This window comes from Delphinus delphis, chromosome 5 (assembly GCF_949987515.2).
Source record: "Delphinus delphis chromosome 5, mDelDel1.2, whole genome shotgun sequence".
Lineage (NCBI taxonomy): Eukaryota > Metazoa > Chordata > Mammalia > Artiodactyla > Delphinidae > Delphinus > Delphinus delphis.
In genome coordinates, this window is record NC_082687.1 from 48,917,260 (window position 1) to 48,939,604 (window position 22,345).

At 34.7% G+C, this 22,345-nt stretch overlaps 1 protein-coding gene and 1 long non-coding RNA gene across 2 annotated transcripts in view; both read right to left on the reverse strand.

Moving 5' to 3' along the window:
- Positions 1–43: 43 nt before the first annotated feature.
- Positions 44–16,950, reverse strand: ALB (albumin). Its single transcript, XM_060012390.1, has 15 exons — positions 16,815–16,950; positions 16,056–16,113; positions 15,076–15,208; positions 13,536–13,744; positions 12,845–12,977; positions 11,913–12,010; positions 10,300–10,429; positions 9,083–9,297; positions 7,632–7,764; positions 6,209–6,306; positions 4,682–4,820; positions 3,600–3,823; positions 2,293–2,425; positions 1,584–1,651; positions 44–219 (listed from the first exon to the last, which is right to left on the reverse strand). The coding sequence occupies exons 1-14, from the start codon at positions 16,891–16,893 to the stop codon at positions 1,610–1,612; spliced, it is 1,824 nt and encodes a 607-aa protein (XP_059868373.1). The 5' UTR covers positions 16,894–16,950; the 3' UTR covers positions 44–219; positions 1,584–1,609.
- A 2,650-nt stretch (positions 16,951–19,600) lies between these two features.
- The window catches only part of LOC132425916 (uncharacterized), a 124,143-nt gene continuing 121,398 nt past the window's right edge, over positions 19,601–22,345 (reverse strand). The window contains exon 3 of the long non-coding RNA XR_009519541.1: positions 19,601–19,870. This is a non-coding gene — a long non-coding RNA (uncharacterized lncRNA). The remainder of the gene's footprint in view (positions 19,871–22,345) is intronic.

Sequence of the window (22,345 nt, forward strand, 5' to 3'; positions counted from 1 at the left end):
TCAGGATGGCAACACATCTTTGAAAAATAACAGTCATGGACAATTATGTTAGATTCTTTTCATTTTTTTATTAATTGTAGCACAGAGAAAAGAGGCAAAATATTTAAAGAAATTTGTGTTCTTAAGACAGGGTGTTGGTTAACACCAACAGAAAAGAAAAACAGATGAATAAGCTCTGAGTTTTCATTTCTCTTTTTTTCCTCTTACTCTCAGGGTAGGCTGAAAAACAAAAAGATAAATATAATTACTGTTTATAAAATGGCATGTGTCTTTTCAAATCTCTTCAAATGAATGCCAAATTGCTTAGATTGCCTTTCCACAATTTCCACCAATGAAAACAATTCAAGCCTGTCCTAGACTCATGGCAGTTGAATTCTTCTGTTGGACTAGGGGAGAGGACACAGCAATAAGGATTGTAAAGTCCTCTCTTCGTCACACAGGCTTTTCATCATTAACTCTCAGGGTCATTTACTTAACTCCTACTTTTTTTTTTTTTTTTTTTTTTGCCACAACACACAGTGCGGCTTGTGGGATCTTCGTTCCCAGACCAGGAATCAAACTCGTGTCCCCTGCAGTGGAAGCATGGAGTCCTAACCCTGGACTGCCAGGGAATTCCCGACACCTACTTCTTACTTAAGTTAATTACAAACAAAAAAGTTGTCTTCTCAAAGTTAGACCTCTAGGAAGAAAATCTTGCCATTTAGGACTAAAACAAATCACATTTTGAAATGCCCAAATTTGCAAAGATATGAAGCTGGTTCCTTTCCTGAATGCACAATATGAAGGTTTTACCATATAGGCAAAGAGTAAGTTAAAATCTAATAGTGGAATAAACATCACAGTTTAAAAAATATGAAAATAATTCATGTTAAAAAAAGTTGGACAAATTGTTTCAAAAAGGAAGTTCATTCTATTTTTTATTATAATTTCCCGCAAAATACTACACCAAAATGGGTAAAACATGTTTATGTTCAAACACCTAAATTTTAAAGTGGGCCTTTTTGTCATAAGAAGAGAAATTCTCTTAAAGCTCAGCATGTTGACACATTGGAAACTTAGTAGCAAATTATTTACTTGTAATAAAAGTTCACATAAGGTAGACCTATCATATTCTCCAATGAAATGAATTTGTTCTTGAGCTATATGGTTGAACCATATGAAATCATTGATATTGAACTGTTTTTGTACATACAAAAATGCACTTTCATATGGTCCAGCCTATTGCCTAAAGTTTCCCACTCCTGAGCCAGTATGTAGTAGAATGACTCTGTCTTCTGTGTCACATTGGGTCAGAACAGGCCAGTGGTTAACTCTCAAGCCCTGGTTTGAATCTTTAATTTTGGCTCCGTGGTTGGGTAGTACTTGGGTAAATTATTTAACCTATTTCTTGATCTATGCCTTCATTTTCTCATCTGCAAAATGGGAATAATAATGGTACTCAACTCAGGCAACTATTTTGAGAAGTAAAGAAGTTAATATATATAATCAGTTTAGAACAGTGGTTAGCACTGGTCAGTTGATCTTTGCTATTTTAATAATAACTATTAAAATTAGTTTTTTAAAAAAATCTAAAGTGTAGTTACCTGAGATGCTTGTGGTTGTGTTCTTTTTAGGCTATGGCTTCTCGAGTTTTAACAACAAGTTTTGGACCCTAAATACAAAGAAACGACAGATGTGGGGAAAATATTAGCACCACTATTAGGGTAAAAAAGTAACATTTATACAGCCATTGGTGATTACAAAGTAATTTTATGTACATCACATCCCTTAATAACAGTTTAGTACTAGAATCTCTAGAAGGAAGCTCACCAGCATCATTGCCCCCAAAGGAATAAAAAAATTACTGTCAAGTCATAGGGGGAATAGTAAATGATTCAGACATCTAAATATAAACTTCCACACTAACCTGTAAAATAAACATTCAGATTCAACCAAATCACAAACAAGCATTTTCAAGAAAATGTTTAAATAAATTAATGCTTTGGTTTGATGATGTCTCTACCAAAACATCTCAGGCTTTATAAATATTTCTATCTATATTCATAAACATCACAACTTTGGAAACAGAACAAACATTACAAACACTTAGTAATAAACTACAGTGCAGCAGGAGATTTAAAAGAAAAAAGAGCTATTTCAGTCATTTGGTAAGACAATTGTATGAAGAATAAGATTCCTGTTCTACATGCATATAATGTCTTTCAGATACTTCAACCACTAACCCCTAGCTTGATCAAATGCAACAGCAAAGGAAATTAGACATGTGAAAATGAAGGCAAACAACTCCAGTACCTCCAGAGCAAAGCAAGGCTCTTTGTCATCGGCTGCACAGCACTTGTCTACAAAAGCTGCAAAATCCTCCATAACAGTTTTCAGTTGTTCCTCTGTTACCTTGGGTTTGTGTTTTACCAGCTCAACGAGTGCACTGCATTTGAATGAAAACAAAAAACAAACAAACAAAAAAAACCGGAAAAAAAGTTTACTCTCTACAGAAAAATGGAGATGGTAAAAATGGTATCGCTGCTACTTAAGATGCTAAGTCTTAGAGCCAGACAACTCTGGACCTGAGGCCCAGGCTTACCATTATAAGCTTCAATATTCTTATTTGCATAATGAGGATAATAAAATCCACCTTCGCAGGGTCAGTGGAAGGATCAAATTAAGTAATCAATGTAAATTGCTCAACATTTGTAGTGTCAGTAAATCTCAACAAATCATTCTTCAGTAAATCACTGGAAAGGATGATGTCATTGCATTTATATGGTTATTCAGATTTTGGAAGTAATGCCATATGGAAGTTTTAAAATTTGAGAGTTAGAAATGATCCTGAAAAACTTACTTATCTTGGGCTCCATTTAAAAAGTTTCTAATCTGAGAATCTTTTTATTTGGTTATTGTAATCTGCCCGTTCAAAGTTAATAATGGAGCGGCCATAGGAAATATAACTATCCAATTCATGGGAGTGGGTGGTTCTCTTTCACTGACATCTACAGAGACAATAGTGCTAGAGAAAGAGTCATATGGGCATGACAGGTTTTGCAATATGACTTTTAAGTCTATGTCCATGATCAGAATCCACCAGAGATAGTAGCAAATTTATGTTGCTAAATTTCATGCAATTATAACCCCTTGTGACAGCAATAGGGAGTCATGCCTCAGAACTTTAAATCCCAGATATTTTTAATCCAAGTTCCATTCTCAAAAGTCAGGTCTTGAGGGGTTGCCTTGTCTGTGCGTTGCCATAGAACAAACTGAAAATAACCATTCATGCCTAGAATTAAATTTTCATATGATTTCTACTAACTAATTTGCTATCTGCAAAAATGCATCAGTTCAGTTTTTTCTGCTGGACCTAGCCTAAGCTGTTATTCTACTGCAGCTTTTATCCACAAGATTATTCTGAATAGTACTGTTTTTTTTTCTTTTGCTAAGAAAACAAAATGCTATCCATTTTATTCTTGACACTTTTATCTGCTTAATAAGGTCAATATTTAAGTATCTAAGGTATATAATCACTACTTAAGGAAAAGTTGCTCATTTTAATTTACAATTCTCACTATCAAGACTACAAACACATGCAGTAATGAAGTACTCCTCACATTTGTTTCTTGATTTGTTTCTCATTCTCGGGAAGTGTGCATAAATCTGCATGGAAGGTGAATGTTTTCTCATCAAAGGCTTTGGGTTCATATGTTTCATCAACTGTCAGAGCAGAAAAGCATGGCCGTCTGTTCACCAAGGACTCCGTGCAGCATTTGGTAACTCTTTCGCTAACTGGTGTCTTCTCGTGCAACACGCACAACCGGTTCAGGACCAAGGACAGCTAAAATCAGGCAGGAGAGCAGAAGTTCAAAGGAAGCATAATGAAAAGTTTTCCATGAAATTCCTACCTTCCAAAGGACCAAAACAAATGTTATATTTTAACTAGCAACATTGAATCCTAGGTTGATTTGAGAAAACGATTTGCTTATTTTTAGAACTACAAATAATAAGGGACTTTGAAGTCTTCTCTTTTAATTAAATTGTCTACATTTTAAGAATAATTTATTGAGAAAATAATTGATTAAATAATTTGAGGTGAATCCTGATATATGTCTTGGAGTAGGGAAGAAATAGTGTTATACTGATACATTAAAGATCCAATGATGCAAAGCAAAAATAGAGGGTAGGGCTTCCCTGGTGGCGCAGTGGTTAAGAGTCCGCCTGCCGATGCAGGGGACATGGGTTCGTGCCCCAGTCCGAGAAGATCCCACATGCCGCGGAGCGCCTGGGCCCGTGAGCCATGGCCGCTGAGCCTGCACGTCCGGAGCCTGTGCTCCGCAACGGGAGAGGCCACAACAGTGAGAGGCCCGCGTACCGCAAAAAAAAAAAATTTAAAAAAAGATCCAAAGAAAGTAAAAATTTAGAAAATCCCAGGATGGAACATTAAAAGTTCACAGAATTTTTTCAAAACAGTTTATCATTTTTGGAATCTTATCTAAAACCTCTTTCTGATGGTCAGGATAATACAGGTGACCAAATCCCGGCTGCCATTACCATATACACAAAACACACACACACACACACACACACACACACACACACACACATTAGCCCACCCTTGCTTCTGAAAGTTAGCTTTGTCAATATCTAAAAGCAAAAGTTCATCATTATTAACTTTATTATGTTCTAAAAGACTCACATAGTCTTCAGCACAGGACATTCTTTCTGATTCAGGATTCTTACAACACTTAGAGCCCACTCTTCCTAGGTTTCTTGAGACCTCCACGAGAGTTGGAGTTGACACTTGGGGTACTTTCTTGGTGTAACGAACTATGAGCCTATAACAACATAATCCATGTGTTTTCAGCCAGGCAAGAAACTGTCTTTTTCTAACACGTCAGGTCAAGCAGACATCACTTAGCCAAAATCCACTAAGATGGTTTTCCATTCATAAAATTATCATCTCCAGGTTGGCGGGGTAATGTGGGAGAAGACCTTGTCCTGAGCAACTAATTAAGCCTAGCTTTGAATCCACCTGTGCTGTATAATCTTAGGAAAGTGGCTTACCTTATTGTAATTCAGTGACATTAAGATATTTATTAATTGCTTCTTTCTTTCAATAAAACCTACTGAGAGCTTAACATACATCAGCACTGTACTAAATTTGAAAGACATGGATGAAATTTCTCACCCACGAAATGGAAGGAAATATACCTGACTCAAAAGGGATAGTGCAAGGATTAAATTAAAAGGAACAAAGCATGCAATCAACCTGATGTGGTATCTAGCATGTAATAATCATTTACTAAGAATGCTAATCACCATTGAAAGCCAATGTATGACCATAATCTACTCAAGGGAAGAGACTATGTCTTGTTCATTGTTGTTATTCCTAGCACCTATAGGTAGAAGAGTGTTAACATGTGTAAGCTGAACAATAAATAACTAAATGATGTGTCCCTTCCTGTCTTAACTTCCACAGATAAGGCTCTATTTAACTGGGACATTAATCCATCATCTTATTAAGCTACTGCTACTGAAGATCTACTATTTTCTGCTCTGTGAAGCATTGCTATATTTTGTTTGCTCATAAACTATTTCTTAACTTTCAAATGGCATGCTCAGTTCCTATATCCCAAGATTTGATATTTTTCCTCCCAGACTTAAGAGCCCAATTTTTTAAAGTGCACTCAAATATAGGCCTCTTCATCCCATCAACTATTTTATTTCATTTTCTCTGGTCTTTCTTGATGGAGAGTGATTAGAAATGATACTTTATTTTCAAGATTAAAAGTTCTATGATAGGGCTTCCTTGGTGGTGCAGTGGTTAAGAGTCCACCTGCCAGTGCAGGGGACATGGGTTCGAGCCCTGGTCTGGGAGATCCCACACGCCGTGGAACAACTAAGCTCATGCACCACAACTACTGAGCCTGCGCTCTAGAGCCTGCAAGCCATAACTACTGAAGCCTGCATGCCTAGAGTTCGTGCTCTGCAACAAGAGAAGCCACCACAATGAGAAGCCCGCACACTGCAACGAAGAGTAGCCCCTGCTCTCCGCAACTAGAGAAAGCCCATGTGCAGCAAGGAAGACCCAAAGCAGCCAAAAATAAATAAATAAAATAAATAAATTTATTTTAAAAAAAAGTTCTGATAGGTGGTCTATAAATTGGCTTAAATATTTATTAAATGAACATGAAAAATTTAGTCAATAAGCAAAAATACTTACGCATTTTGGAATTGATACTCTCCAAGTTTTTCAAAAAGTTCACAGTTTTGTTTAATTAAATTCTTAGGCTCCTCCACAAGAGGCTGAAGTTTCTCAAACTGAAAAATAAAAGAATAGTGTTTACAACATTCTCCCTGAGGACCAGATGCAGGTTGTGTTTCATCCTTCTAGGCATAATGAGATCCTTCCTCCTTTCTGCCCAAAGCCATGAAAATAGATTTTTGATGTCAAATCTATTATAATATGTCCAAACTGTTTATTTGATGAGACCGTATGAGATAAGTGATTAAGAACATTCAGACTCTGGAGTGCAACTGCGGATGTTTGAGCCAGGTCAACCTGACTCATGTTCTAGTTGTGCAACTTTACTTCCCATCTCAAAGCTTTAGAACCCTCATTTCTAAGATGGAGATGAACATGGTACTCACCTCAGAGAATTGCTCTTGTAGACTACCTGAGCTAATGAAATTAAAACATAGCCTGGAATATAGTAAAAACTCAGTAAATGATGGCTATGATTGTAAGTATCATCATTATTAAGCCATCTCTCCAGTTGGACCCTGAGCTTTCTGAGATAAGAGATTTTACCTTGGTCATCAGTTCCTGTGTGGCACTTGGCATATAACCAGTTTCTTGGTAGAGGAAAAAAATGACTTTCCTCTGATTCTTAAGTTTGCGCACCACTATATGTGCTAGGAGTACTAAATATCTCAAACATGATAAAATTCTATTTTAGCATAGCTAAATATGCTAAATATTCTCAAAACAGATTTCCTCTCCGCACTTAATTTCTTGTAAAACCATTCTTAAACTGTCTCAAAAAAGGATTTGAAAATATTCTAAAGTACTAGATTTCACAATCTTTCTTATGATACTAATTCTTGATACTTAATAAAATTGGAATCAGGTTAACTTTCTTTATATCTAAGTTAAATCTCTTAACATTTAAATTGACTTTATTTTGTTCTCAGGAGTGTAAAAAGGAGAAAAAGCATGGTCAAGATTTTGTGAAATTAGGGCTTCCCTGATGGCGTAGTGGTTGAGAGTCCGCCTGCCGATGCAGGGCACACGGGTTCGTGCCCCGAAGAAAGATCCCACATGCCGCGGAGCGGCTGGGCCCGTGAGCCATGGCCGCTGAGCCTGCGCGTCCGGAGCCTGTGCTCCGCAATGGGAGAGGCCACAACAGTTAGAGGCCAGCGTACCGCAAAAAAAAAAAAAAAAAAGATTTTGTGGAATTAGAGATTGCTCTCTTTGATCTTTCTATTTAAGGCTATTATTCCTATAATGTTTAAAAGCACAGAGTTGAAACCATCTTAAGAAAAAATCTAAATTGCACTATGTAACATTCTTGCGTTATTTTTCTTTCCTGTTATTAGAATCATCAGTTAAAGAGCTATATATTTTTTTCCTTCCAGAAACCTACCACTGTGGCATAGCATGCAGGAGGATCATCTTTGGCGCAGCAATCCTCCAGTGTGGCTTCATATCCCTTGGCAATTCTCAGCAGCAATGAGACAGAGTACTCAGGATGCCTTCTTGCATACTCATACAAAAACCTAATTAAGATGACAATAAAATAGATTTAGTTGGACAAATGAGCAAGACAAGCTCCATAATCGGGACTTCCCTGGTGGCCCAGTGGCTAAGTCTCCGCACTCCCAATGCAGGGGGCCTGGGTTCGATCCCTGGTCAGGGAACTAGATCCCATATGCATGCTGCAACTAAGAGCCAGTGCAGACAAATAAATAAGTAAATAAAACATCAAAAAAAAACACCCCATAATTAACCACAAAATTAACTCATATCATAAAGGTCTGAATTTGACTAAACGCCATGCAGTAAAGCTTAGTGGCTAAGGACTTGGGAGTTCAGAGTTAAAGCTATCAAATCCTGGCTCTGCCACTTATTTTATTATATCACCTTAGGCAACTTATTAAAACTATCAAGACTTTGTTTCCTCCTCTGTGGAATGGGGATAATAATAGTACCTATCTCATAAGGTAAACTGTAGGAAATAGATGACGTAATCTATGTGAAACACATGTGGTCTGGCACATATTAAATGTCTGAGGAATGACACCCGTTACTATTAGGTATAATTTGTTTGATTCGGACTATACCTCAAAAAGGTTCTGATAGATTAATAGAGATATTTTCTTAATTTTTTTCCTCTCTGTATGAGTAAATTCTTAATGGTTACATAATTTTATGAAATATTATTTAATGCACAGAATACTATTATAATTGAGCAATAAAAATGCAAAGTTTATCACTACACTTACTGACTTTATATAATCATCGATTTTGTCATTTAATTGCTGTCATTTAACGCTGCCTTGCCATGCTACCAGACTTCTGGTCTTTTTAACCAAATATAAAGCACCTGGTAACATTCTACTTCTCTTTATAGTTCTTTGCTGACATCAGATATATCAATAGATAGGTAGATAGATAGATATAGAGACATAAAGATGTATTACATATATTCACAGATATATAAGTTTAAGAAATATTCTTTGAATGAATGCATGAATGGATAATATGTATATAATTTATGTATACACAAAATATTTCTACAGGTATTTCCAGAAATATTCCTAAGGACTAAGGAATGAAATGGGGGTGTAAAAATGAACTTTTATTATTACTTTGTACTCTTCTCTATTAATTGAGCATCTGCTATATGCATGTATAATTTTACAACAATTTTTAAAATTAATTTTTTCCAAAAATGTTTAAAGACTGGGAGAAGAAAGAATAAAGAAACATTGTAGGCAACATGAAGATTGTAGCAATTCCAAAGGAAAGCCTAGAATAATTTCCTAAATCCTGAGACCATATAAAACTATGAAAGATCATTCCTTATCCACTTACGTGCCCAGGAAGACATCTTTTGCTTCATTATAGTTTTTGCAAACTTCCTTATCTTCAGCAAAATCAGCAGCTATTGGGGACAGGTTTTCAGGCAACTCATCTTTTTCCACCTCTGAAATGCAGTGGGATTTTTCCAACAGAGGCTTATCACAGCACTTCTGCAGTTTACTGGAGATTGTAGCTTGATTTTCACATATATACTTGGCAAGATCCGCCTACAAGCAAGTTGATGGAAACTGTTCAACGTAAATTGACTTTGCTGTGCTTCCTCCCTAGACTTTTACTATGTTGGCAGAACAAGTTCATTTTATTCTAAGATCATACATATACCAACCTGCGTTCTGTGAATATTTTCAGTCTGTGCTGCTAAGTCTAGAGACACAGATAGAACTACTAAAACATTTCCACTTGATTTGAAAAAAACTAGTCAGTAATAAGGTCTCATATCTGTTATTTATTAATTTTATATTTCTACTGTTAAAGCATTTAAATTTTAAACTAAAACTCAGTACTGTTTTGCCAAATACTCCCCACAAATTAAGTGCAGGCATCTTGAAACCAAAAAACTAAAGTGTTACAGATTTTTGAAAAATTAGTCAAGATCACAGTCACAGACCCTACTTACACATGTAAAATATCTGCCTTAAATTTTCCAGAAAGTGTACTAAGAGATTAGTATTCTGGTATTTGGTCATATTTTTCAGTTTGAGAAAAAGATATGCTAAATATTTGTATTTTTAACACGGACAGTTGAGAGAATATAGAGCAAAAAGTTACATAATTTCCAAAGGTCTCTTCAGATTCTAGCCTTTCTCCAACTCCTCCCACCTCCTTAAAAAATCTTCTTACAAATCTACCTTTGTAACTGTCTTACTTCAGTTTTAAGCTTTTGTTCTCAGAATATGAATGAAAGGGATTACAAATTACTGAGTGAGTTTATCAGATCACTTACTGAGTAGGAGAAAGAAAGAGAGAGAGAGAGGGGAAAGAAAGAAAGAGGAGAGAGAGAGAGAAGGAAAGGAAGGAAGGAAGGAAGGAAGGAAGGAAGGAAGGAGAGAGAAACAAAGAAGGAAAGAACCGCAAGGCAAGGCAAGTATTGAGCAGATTAGAGCATAGAAAACTATCTCAAACCACTCTCAGTTGTTCTGATGCTAAACAAATTGATTCTACCAACTTAAGCAAGTAAGTTACCAAAAGGTATACTGAGGATTCTTTACCCTGTCATCTGCACATTCAAGCAGGTCACCATGGCAGCATTCCTTGTGGACTTTCGTAAGATCTGTCACTATCTTGGAAACCTCTGCAAAATCAGCCTTGGGAAATTTTTGGCTCAGGCGAGCTACTGACCTAAAGAAGAAAATTCTCCCATCAGAATATTAACAGGCAACATTTTATATCAAAGTACTAGGAAAATACTACGTATAACAAGAAAATTTAGGATAAAATAACATAGAGAAATAATTTGTAAGATTTATTAGTTCTTATTTTAATGCTAATTCTGAACCAAATTGTTCTCTTAGGGCAAAATGTTTCCTTAGGGCCTACTTATCCATTGTAGGAGTGTGTATGGTTGTTAGAAGTCCAGCAATTCATGAAAGCAGAAATCAAAGAGGGATTCTAAAAATGGCAACATGCTGAGAGGCATCAGGTTTGGAGCCCAGAGCTGACTTCCAGATCTGGCTTTATAGCTTATTGACAGTGTGACCCTAGGCAAGTTACTTAGCCTTTCTGAGCTTCAGTCTCTACAGAGTCACAACAACATGCTAAACCAAAGGATTGTTGTGAGGATTAAATTAGATAATACATATGAAAGCATTTTATGAACTGGGAAGTGCCATACAAATTCCAGTTATCCTTTTTTTTATTAACTAAAACACATTCTTCCTGACTTCCACAGGTCTCTGAGAAAAGAAATTTCATAACTTCTACAAAATTAGAGAGTTTTGATTCAGCATATTCTTACCAAGAAATTGATTCAGCATAATCTCTCAGCTCACTGACAAGATGTAAAAGGCTAACATCCACAAGCTTTCCCAAATCATTTCGGAGTTGCCTAAATCTGATAAAAGACACTTCTTCCCCCAAACTAATCATAGCCTGTTTAACTATGTATCATTTCATGTTCAGGTTGTTTCGTTTATTGATTTGGTTGCTTTTGGTGGTATAGATGGTAGGGATGACAGGCAAAGATAGTTCGTTCAAGTGCCAGTTTCTAGAGAGTTTGCAAAATATCTATTTTCATTTTATTTCCTGTTCGTGTTGACTAGAAGGGAGGGATTGGTGACGGGGGTGTGAGAGATGGAGAAGGGGAGTTCCTTGGCTCAGATACTGAAGGATGATGCTTCTAGAGCTAGCTAATAATATAAAAACAGAGGCCCAGGAAAAAACAAGACATTAAGCGCAGAAAGTGAGAAGAAAACCTGATGGCTGAAATTAATTATCAGAACATAAAAAGACAAGCAGACACTTCAGATAATTGGGTGGAGGGGAGATAAAATTAAATAAAAGACCCTGACTACAGCTTTATAAAAACAGTGGACCATTATACTAAGATCACAGTCATTATAAATACATGGGAGTTTAAACACCTGTCCTAGAAGAACAAAAAAGTCCTCTAGATTCTTTGACTACTTAGAAAAGATATGATAAAAAAATAATGACAAATTGTTACTGATGCTCTGGTTTTCACCTCTGTCAAATTTCTACCTTTTAGACAACCAAAAAGATATATGCGAAAGCACTGCGTAAAATGACATGCAAGTGTACAGTTTTGTCAACTGAACCATCATCATTTACATCATTATAAAAATGCAAACTAAGTTTAACATACCATGCTTTTAGAGCTCTTTCTCCGAATTTTTGGATACTGGTACACTTGAGTCTCTGTCTGGCAGACGAAGCCTGTACTTCTTCTCTCACAGTTTCAATCTGCAAAAACAAACAATTTTGGAAAAATTAGAAAAGAAAAATTTTACGCAGACCACCCCTTCATAAGCTCAGATGAGACTATGCCAAATTGAATTTTAAAGAGAGAATTTACTCCTAAATTCCCAAGTATCGCTATTGGCAAATAACTATTTTGTTCTGTAGGAAGAGGAAAAGTCAGTCTGCTCATAGTGGAAACTTCCAGGTAGTTAAGAACCAGCATGGAGCCATTGTTAGGGAAAAGGGAACGGAAAGGAAAAGTGGAAGGACAGAGTACGCTAATATCCCAGGGAACAGAACTTTGCTGACTTCTTAATTTTGCATATAACCCCTTTCAATGCCTCCTCCACCAACTCTCATAACATCAATAAACTCCCTATAAAAGAGAATGCAGTGTAAATATTCATGGCATGAATGAATAAACCCAGGCTTCTAGATGCAGTTAAATTCTCCCCTACTTTCAGTTCCCTTCCGAAGAAAAAAGTCTCATGAAAAGAGAAACAAAAACTGTGTTCCCTTGCTGTGTAATTTTAAACATGATTTTCCGTATTTCACTACAGCAACTTGCACTATTAAAAGAGGCAGGATATTTAGACACATACACAGCGATTCCCTCTACCAGATCCACTTAGGCAAATCTTAGAAGGAGGAAGGTGGAAGACATAGGCCTTCAAAAAAGGTGAAAGATCTTTGAGGGGGAAAAGACGGAGGAAGGCTTTTTTGACCACGTAAAGAAGTTTCTATTGGAGGATTAGGTTTCCGAAATCTAACCATAAGATGTCCCCAAACTGAGATTTGATTATGAATTGATTCTTCTATTCTTCTTCTGGGGAATACCTTTGGTATCAGGCAGGCACCTTTATCAGCAGCTTGGCAGCATTCTGCAAAAACTCCTTTATATTGATGAGCAAAGTAAAGGAGTTCTGGGGCATAAAAGTAGGGGTGTCTTCTGGCAATTTCATATAGGTATCTAAATTTTTAAACAAAAAACAGACAGCCATTTTTCTATAGCAGACAGTATTGCAGGAAGACTTCTAATCTACATTCTCCCCAGAACCTCCAAAATCTGAAGACATCTAATTTACCAGTTAAGCTCAATTTGCACATAATGAACTTGCTTTTGTCACTCTTTGAGTCAGTGAAAATGTTAAACTCATACATATATATACATATAAATATACACACATGCATAAATTAGTTAAATATCAGTGATATGTTATTGACTAAAATGAACTAAATTCTGAGAATACTAAATATATATATATCTTTATAATATTTTAATACATGTCATCTTCAAATATTTTCATACAGATCGTATCCTGTTTTGATGAACTCCAAAAGATCTTTGATCGACTTTTTCAACGTGTAGAATTTTGTAGTATCATATATTATTTCTTTGAAAATTGTCATTAGAACAGAAGCTTCAAGTCTTAATGTTGATAATATTTTTCAAAATAGTAATTGTTATAATGAGTCTTGACCTATTCCATAATTTTTAATTTTGAAGCTTAAAAATCTGATTACTTACTTTCCCCAAAACTTCTGTTCGTTTTCCTTAAACTCGGTACAGAAAGTCTCAGGGTCTGGTTTCAACTTAGGGAGGTCTGGATTATCATCTTTGTGTTTCAGGAGGCATTCATTTCTCTCAGGATCTTGTTTCCCACAGCAGTCGGCCATTTCACCATAGGTTTCACGAAGGGATGCAACTGCACACAGTTTATCTCCAAAGAGAGTGTGCTAAGTGAAAGAGAGCAGGTGTCAAATTGCTGGGCAGACTTTTGTTTTCCTTATACCCAAAGAATAGTATAACGAATTAATATCTTGGTAAGCCTTGGTTAGTAAATCATATAAAAATCCACATTTTTCTCAGATTTAGAGACCTTCCCTTGATTTGACCATCTAGGGTCAAATCTAGGGAAATCATGTATGATTTCCATAAGAATTAACTGTCACACTATCACTTATAGTGGATAAAACAGAAGGGCAAAAAGGCAATGACCTTAATGAATGAGCATAACTCCTATTTCCACCTGAGGCTAAAGGCTAGGAGAACAATCATTATAATAAAAACTCAAGGAAAAATATCCTCTAAGTAGCAAGTGAATTCACATTAGGGAGGGAAGTGTTCATATAGTTTCTCATTTGATCTGCTCCTTTTTGAGAGGTTCAACTTTTTAGTAGATACCATTCAAAACTGAGGAGTAACATAATCCACCATGCATTAGTTGTTATTGTATTAAAATATAGATTTTTTTTGTTCTAGAAATATTTGCCTCAATGCATATTCCATTAAATGAATCCTTTCTGTCCCCATTAATTTTTATTATGAAAGTAATTAAAACTTTAGGGAAAATATGCTGCTCAAGACAGAATTTATTAATTTTTTAAAAAAGACATGTTTTTAAAATTCATATTTAGAGCAATATTATTGTGTGTAGCTAAAGAACTGATTCTGCCTTGAGGCAGAAGTACATATAGAGAAAAATAAGAGGAAGAAAGGCTTTAGTGATAAATAAAAAACTGCCTTGTCCCCAGAAAGGTATATATAGATTAAGTGGTGAGAGAAACATAAAGCTATCCTTATATTAAAGACCTATCTGAAAATATCACAAGTTCAAAGTTCTGATTTTTTATTGTATGTAAAAATATGAATATCCCTAAAATGAGGAATACATAGCTGTACTATTATTTCACCCGGGTAACAAAGTTAGCACAGAGATCAGGTGAGTACTTTCTGAAGATAAAAACTATACTATCATTATTAGCCTCTATGAAAAGAAATCTAACTTCAAATTTTAAAAAGAAACTTCTACAAATAAAAAATTTCCATTTAAAAACACTATGACTCTTGTGTGTGGTTTCAACAAAGAAATGTTTTTAAAATTGTGGGTATACTAGAATATATCTATCATTGAAGAAACAGTGGCTATACCCACTTTTGAGCGTTGCTTACAAATACGGTCGTTTAGTAATAATTGAGAAAACTAAAGTGGTATTTGTTTTCTTTGTAAACATTCAAGATTACGTAAAGGAAGAAGAAATACTATTCAAAATCAGAATATACTTACAAGTGACTTGTCACAATTTGCAGCTGACTCATCAGCAACGCATGTTTTTGCAAAGTCAGTTATTTCATTCACTAATTTTACATGCTCATCAAACGGGCTCTGCTGAAGATACTGAGAAAAGGCGATCAGCACCCTGAAACGAAGGACATAGAAAAATGTAGCATAATAAAATTTTAATATACAGTAGGTTGCTATGCTAGAAAACAAAGTGTGTCTGTATATGTTCTATATTTTACACATCTTTCTTACTATTATCCAGAAAGCCTGTTCACATCAGCTATTATCTGAGGCCTAACCAGGTATGTGTGGCTTTCTAAGCAAAGATGATTATATTTCCACCACGTATAAAAATATCTGTGTGCATGTCAGTAGATGCATACACATAGAGCAAGCAAGCAAAATGTATTCTAAATAGACCTAATTGTTAAGACTGGGGCATTACATAGGCCTTTTGACTATTTAAAACAAAAAACAAAAACCTCACACATATCTTATTTAATCAGGCTGTAGAATAAGGTAGACCTTGAAAAATAAACTATTTTCTCAACTTTTACTAGATTAAAAAATATTAAAATCATCTCAAGAAACCACAGAACGATTTGCTAGGTAAAAGAATTTAGTAAGCAAGTTGTGAAAGGAACTTTCCACCATGCAGGTTATATAAGAGTTCCAGGGCTACACTGTCCAAATAGTTGCCATTAGCCATAAGTGACGATATATATTTAAATAAATTAAAATTAAATACTGTTTAAATTTTTGATCCACAGATGCACTTGTCATATTTAAAGTACTCAATAGCCACATGTGGCCAATGGCAGCTATATTGGACTACACTGATATAGAATATTTGCATTAATGCAGAAATCCTGTTGGACAGTACTGTTCTAGAATCTTTGATGACAGTGGAATATAAGGACTTCAAAATTATAACCAGTACCATTAGAAACGTTAAATGTTCATTCTTAAATATTTTAACTTACAGGCCTTTGAAATTTTCTTCTCCCAAATCATTAAACCGATGAGCAATCTCACTCTTGTCTGGAGGAAAAAAAGGGAAAAAAAGATTTGCTTTAACTTCTAAAGAAACAACTGGTTAAGATATTATTTTTTATGTTTCTCTCCATTTGACTTAGGTATTCATTTGCTCCAAGATATTGAGCTCTGACTCCCAACAGAAAATCTTAGGATGATGGTGAACTATTTCTTCTGCATTTAAGCAGAAGAGTTATTTAATCTCAAATGATACTATTTGAAAAATCATTAAATATTTATAGCTTTATATTCAAACCTGGATAAGATCTAATGCCTCTGCAGTGTCTATTAACAGCCACTGAGAGGACAGTCTGAAATGAAAAATATAAATACAAGTTCTATTTATAAGATTAAAAACACAGGTTTTATATTTTTCTGTATAAATTAAGGTACAGTGGATAGACCTTTGGGAATCTGGAGTTTTGAATTCTATCTTCAACTATATTCTGTGAAGTTTAATTCACTCTGCCTAAGTTCCCTCATGTGCAATAGCAAATAACAGTTACTAAACAATTCTCACTATTCGTTTCACCTAGGATGTTAGAAATGTAAGATAACTTCTTAAGGGTTCACAAATACAAAATATCATAACAGTCTAGAAAATAAATGCTAAAGGAAAACTTCATTAAAGATTCAAGGTTTACTGAAACCTTCTTTTACTAGGAAAATAAAATAAAAGTTGAACAGTAGAAAAATAGAATTCTTACGTGTATCTCGACGAAACACACCCCTGGAATAAGCAGAGCTGAAGAGAAAGATAAGGGAAATAAAAGTCACCCACTTCATTGTGCCAAAGCCTTGTGGGGTTGATAGAAGAGAAAAGGTAGGATGAATAGAGGGAGATCAGCGCTAATATACTTCTTTAGCCAATAATTGTAGATTATTAACTAGACTCATCTTTGTATTTCATTGGCTCACAACTGATTACAAAAGTAATAGTATTCTTGCCAAAAAAATTGTTTGACTAAATCCGTTGCGTATGTTTGCGATCTGGAACTGTTTTCTCCACAAGACCTTGTCAATTCATTAGTTATGTAAAACACCTTATCAAATTTTACATAAGAGTTTAAACAATTTGTACGATTACCGTGTTCTCTGTGATTTACCATTTGAACATTTGAGTTTTCAGTATTTGCAAAAATTTAACCAAACCAATAACTTAGCTTGGAAATAACATATACTAAAAGAGCTAAGCTCTGCATTGATTCTATTACTAATTCAAACTGTACTTTTATTGATAAATAATGAAAAATGTACACATACACACACACATTTGAGAACTAAGGAAAAGCCATAGCAACAATAATAACTGAAATGGATACTCAAAAGTCCTACATTTTCATCTCAGCTCTGGCCCACATGTGGTTCAGGCCCTAGAGCAAAGTATTAGAGGCAATGTGGGTGTCTCTCATGAAATAGACATGGGGAAGAAAATGGACACAATGGCAGTAATGATGATCTTTGCCATCATAACATACACAGGACAGGCTGAGCCTGATTACACCTTTAGTGGTTATAAGAATACTAGATCTTCTTTACTAGGCATCATATTTTTTCCATCCCTATTTCACGCTTTTTTCCTTTCTCTCTTTTAATAAAAAGAGAAGTCACATGCTCTTTTTTAATGTTATTTTAAATTTCAAAATAAATTTAACTTCATGTCTAAAAACAAAGCAAAACAAAGATAAGTTTTTTAAAATGTTTTTTCAAACTTCCTTTCTTATTCTCCCCACCCAAGATTCTGATCTCTACCTCTGAATGACTATTCTCTCTCTGCCCTTTTGCTCTAAAAGATGAACCATGCATTTCAATCAGTGGGAAAATTGACCCTCTCTGATACTACAGAACAATAATTAGTACCAAGCCAGTCATTTCATTTAATTAAATAACCGAGTCAATTAAAACTGTCAGTCATTTTGCCCTATGGCACATATAGACTCAGAGACTAGTAAATACTCGAGAAGAATTATTTTTCCTATTCAGTTATATGGTGAAAGAAACACACTTTCTATGATCTTATTTTATTTTATTTCATTTTCAGGGTACTAATTAAATAATCAAGCACAGAAGAGGAGATAATAGAAAAACAGGTGATAGATTTTTAGATAGGTGACCGAGATAGGTAATATACATACAGATGATAGCTAGCTAGCTAGAGCTGATAAGAGTTTTTTTAATGGCTCGAGGGAGTCCGAATAAGGGAGCCAGACTTGTCTTTCCAGGCATAGATGAACAGAAGTAAACGAATATCTGCCTATGGAATTATTTCCATTGGAGAAAACCATTTCTTTGAAGCCTGATATTGTATACTGTAAAAGAATGAAGGAAACTGTGCTGATTTTCTGAATAAAAAAATAATTCCTTTTTGGGTAAATGAAGTCAACTTTTCTTTTAGCCTCCAAGAAAAAGTAGGCACTTTTATTTGAAGTCAGTATTCAACCCTGGCCTTTTCCTTAAAATGAGTCTTCTGGGAAAGCTTGATCAAACACACAATCCTTATCATTGGACTTAATTGTATGACTAATTCACAAAATCAGGCCTTTAGCATTCACACATATACTTTGTGCATATTTTTTTATTTAAAAAATGAAGAGAATAATATTAGTTTTTCCACCTATTTTGCACTGTAATATTATACAGTACTATAATAGTAATATAGAAAACCAAAGGAAATCAAATTCATTATGATTCTAGAAACCTAAAATTGATATTCCTATATTTAATGAAGATTGCATAATTTTCAAATATAAAACTGAGGGCTTCCCTGGTGGCGCAGTGGTTGGGAGTCCGCCTGCCGATGCAGGGGACGCGGGTTCGTGCCCCGGTCCGGGAGGATCCCACGTGCCGTGGAGCGGCTGGGCCCGCGAGCCATGGCCGCTGGGCCTGCGCGTCCGGAGCCTGTGCTCCGCAACGGGAGAGGCCACAGCAGTGAGAGGCCCGCGTACCGCAAAAAAAAAAAAAAAAAAACTGAAACACCTGAAAGAACCTTACTAAGAGTATCAGTAATGCATTTTCCATATGTGTATCCTTTTTAAAGTCTAGCAGATGGTTGAGAAATTAAAATATTTAATTCTTAACACTATCTGTTCAAAATTTATCTTAATTAATAAGTATCCCTTGAATATTTGCATTTTGGGGGTTCCCAAAGTAAGGATACCTACAGTTTTCTTCGATTAATTCTGCATGCACATTATAAACTGAAAGAAAAATGAAACTACATAATTGTTGGTTATTTCTAAATATTCTCTTCTTCAAGCTTTTAAAGTCATATTTAGTTAATCATCAAAGGAGTCTGGCATGGGAGTAAATGCAAATATTTAAACCAAGAGTTAAAAATACATCTTACAGATTCTAGTTTCTTTTTATGGAAAAAGTTTAAAGAGAGAGTGGTTAAGATGATTACTTCATATGCAAAGGTTAATAACGTACTGATCATTTAGAAGAGAAAAAAAATACCTCAGTTGAAATATAACTGGGAATTAAACCTGAGCCTTTATCCCTTTCGTCCTTTATTTGTGCATTCATTTTGACAGGATAGAAAAGGCACAGTTTTGAAGCAAATGAAATCTTTCTTGAGACCAGTCCCCTACTTCTTTGCCCTGCTAATCATAACCTTAAACCTACAGCCTCCTACCACACTCTGAATTCCTGAAGTTTCTCACCAAGTCATCCAAACCAGCTTTCCTTCCAACTGTCCATCTTCTTGGTCCAGCCCTTATGCCATCTCTTTCTGTGATAGATTATTACTTCTGGGTTGTCTTCTCTTAGAAAAAAAGTGAAACATATGCATTAAAATGTGACAACAATGTCGGATAATAGCCTCAGTATTTTAATAGAGACTTTCTAGAAACACTTAACCCAAAGTCATTCCAAAATAAGGGAAATTTGGATCTTTTTGGAGAGAAATTCAAGAACAAAAAAATCTCTTCTTAGCATTTTTCCTATGATACTATGGACATATGTGTGGATAGGTAGGGTAGATCCTACCTATCATGAAGGCTCTGGACTGCTTTCTAAAAAATACGAAGGGTAGAAAAGTAAAAGACCATTAAGCATCAAACTAACTAATTGAAACATGGTAAGCAATTTAATTTCTTGTTCACTTGTGAAGATATATTTCCCATTAATAAATAAGAAAATAAATTGTCCAAATTGTATGAACTTATATAGGCATCTAATGCAAACAAAAAATTGTAATGTAATCCAAATATCAATTGTCCCCTCATGTCCCTCCATAAACAGTTGCATTAGTGAGAAAATTCTTTGCTGAAAATTTCATAGGAAACAAAGAAAAGAAAGTTCACATTATGAAAACCACACTAGATCACCATTGTTGGCTTGTCCCATCCCTTAAGTCCTCTCTCCAAAGCTCCCATGGCAGGAGGGTCCCTTTTCCACCTTTCTTCATGTTACTCTGGGCCTCTAGAAATTACATGTACCTTCTCTCAGATTTCCTAACCATTTACTTCAAACTTCTCAACTCTTTACTATGCAGTTTAATTCAGCTCAGTGTCAATTTCTAGCTCCAAACTTGAACACGCAGATCTAGTTATATCTTTATGCTATATGGGTCAAGTTGAATTAAATCATCTTTAAGGACCCTTCTACCTTGAACATTCTGTGATTTCATATTCCCAATGAAACAGTCATAGCATGAGAAAAGGGTCTGACTGTTAGAATGAATATAACAAATTAGGAAATTGGGATACAAATCTGAGAATTGGTCCATTGCTAAGCTGCCCAGTGGCTCATCAGGCATTACTCTCTATCCAATTCAGGTTAACATTTTTAAGAAATGAAAAGATCATTTAACTTGTCTAAATTATGGAAATAAAATGACACTTTCTCATATCTTTCTAGCATTTTTCCAATCCAAGAAAAATATAGCTAATGCTTGAAATCCATGTTTATCCATTCTTTGTATAAGTTAACAACAAATAGTCTATAAACATAGAAATTGAAATTAATACTAGTGACTCCTATCTCATAATAGTAGCTACAGATGGACATCAAACAGAAATTAATACATTGCTGAGAGCTTAATAGTGCTTAGTCTCTTCATATTCTATATATTTTTTCAAATATAATTCAAGAGACTTACTACCTAAAAAGGAGATTAGTTTAAAGGTACAAAATGGAACTATTTTTAACCTCTTGTAAAACAATAAAGGTTGTGTAGCTAAAATATTCTTATGTTAAAATGTCAGTGGATCAAGTTCAGGAAGTTTTCATTAAAGGATAAAAATTGTTTTTCCTTCATGTCTTCTAAAGCTTAAAATTAATCAAATGTTTTGTAATCTTACAGTGCTGGACTTTAGCTGAAACTTCTCTGGCTGGCCACCCAACTGAGCCATGAAATTTAAGTCTTGAAATTCTCGTTACCTTTTTAAGCATCCGTATATTGGTTAACATCAAGAAATGAATTATTTGATCCAAAAAAACTTGTAACTTTTAAGAAATATATCAAATAAATAATTGGCCTAATCTCTTTTAAAGAGAAATTCATCTCTAGCCTAATTATAATAAACTATACAATGTAAATATTTTGAAAATGATTTTAAATATAATTATTGCACATATAAGCAATGAATTGTTCAAAATTAGTTTTTCGTGATATAGACATTGAAAAGAACAAAATTCTTTTATTAGAATAGTATTTATAGGTTTGAAGTTTCTGTTTGCAAAAATAGCTATTTGATAATAATATGTTGCTATAAAAATATGCATTCAAATAGCATAAAGAAGTAATTTCAGTAACGTATGATGTTGACAATGGCAATTTCTTTCCAAAATACTTTTGATTCACAGTTGTGAGATATGCAGTATATTTAATACGTGTAGCTTAATTATTAGATTAAATATATACAATTACTATTTTAATTTTTATATTTATATTAGATATTCATTCATTCATTAAAATTATATAAATTGGCCTCTCAGCATTTAATGTCTTGAAGGCAAATGCTGTTATTGATGAGTTCAAATTTCCCTTTGTTATTACATGGAAAATTGGCAAAAATTGCACATCGAGAAGCATGGTATCTAAAAGCAAACATTGTCCTAGCATCAACAAACCCATTATTTATTTAGGAACACCAGTGTTCTTGCTGACAGGGCACAATTCTGAAAATAATGTTTCAGACTTATTTTATTACTTATTATTTTAAGCAGTACCACCTAGTCTTTCATTCATGTGAAAGAAATGTATCAAATGCTCACTAAATGCTCAAAATGTATT

Coding starts and splice junctions, on each gene's coding strand:
- ALB (XM_060012390.1), bottom strand. CDS start 16,893: ATGAAGTGGGTGACTTTTATTTCCCTTATCTTTCTCTTCAGCTCTGCT. Junction 9,298..10,299: donor TTGAATGTGCAGATGACAGG/GTAAAGAATCCT, acceptor ACTTGCTTGTAG/GCGGATCTTGCCAAGTATAT. Junction 2,426..3,599: donor AAACAAATCAAGAAACAAAT/GTGAGGAGTACT, acceptor ATTCAAATGCAG/TGCACTCGTTGAGCTGGTAA.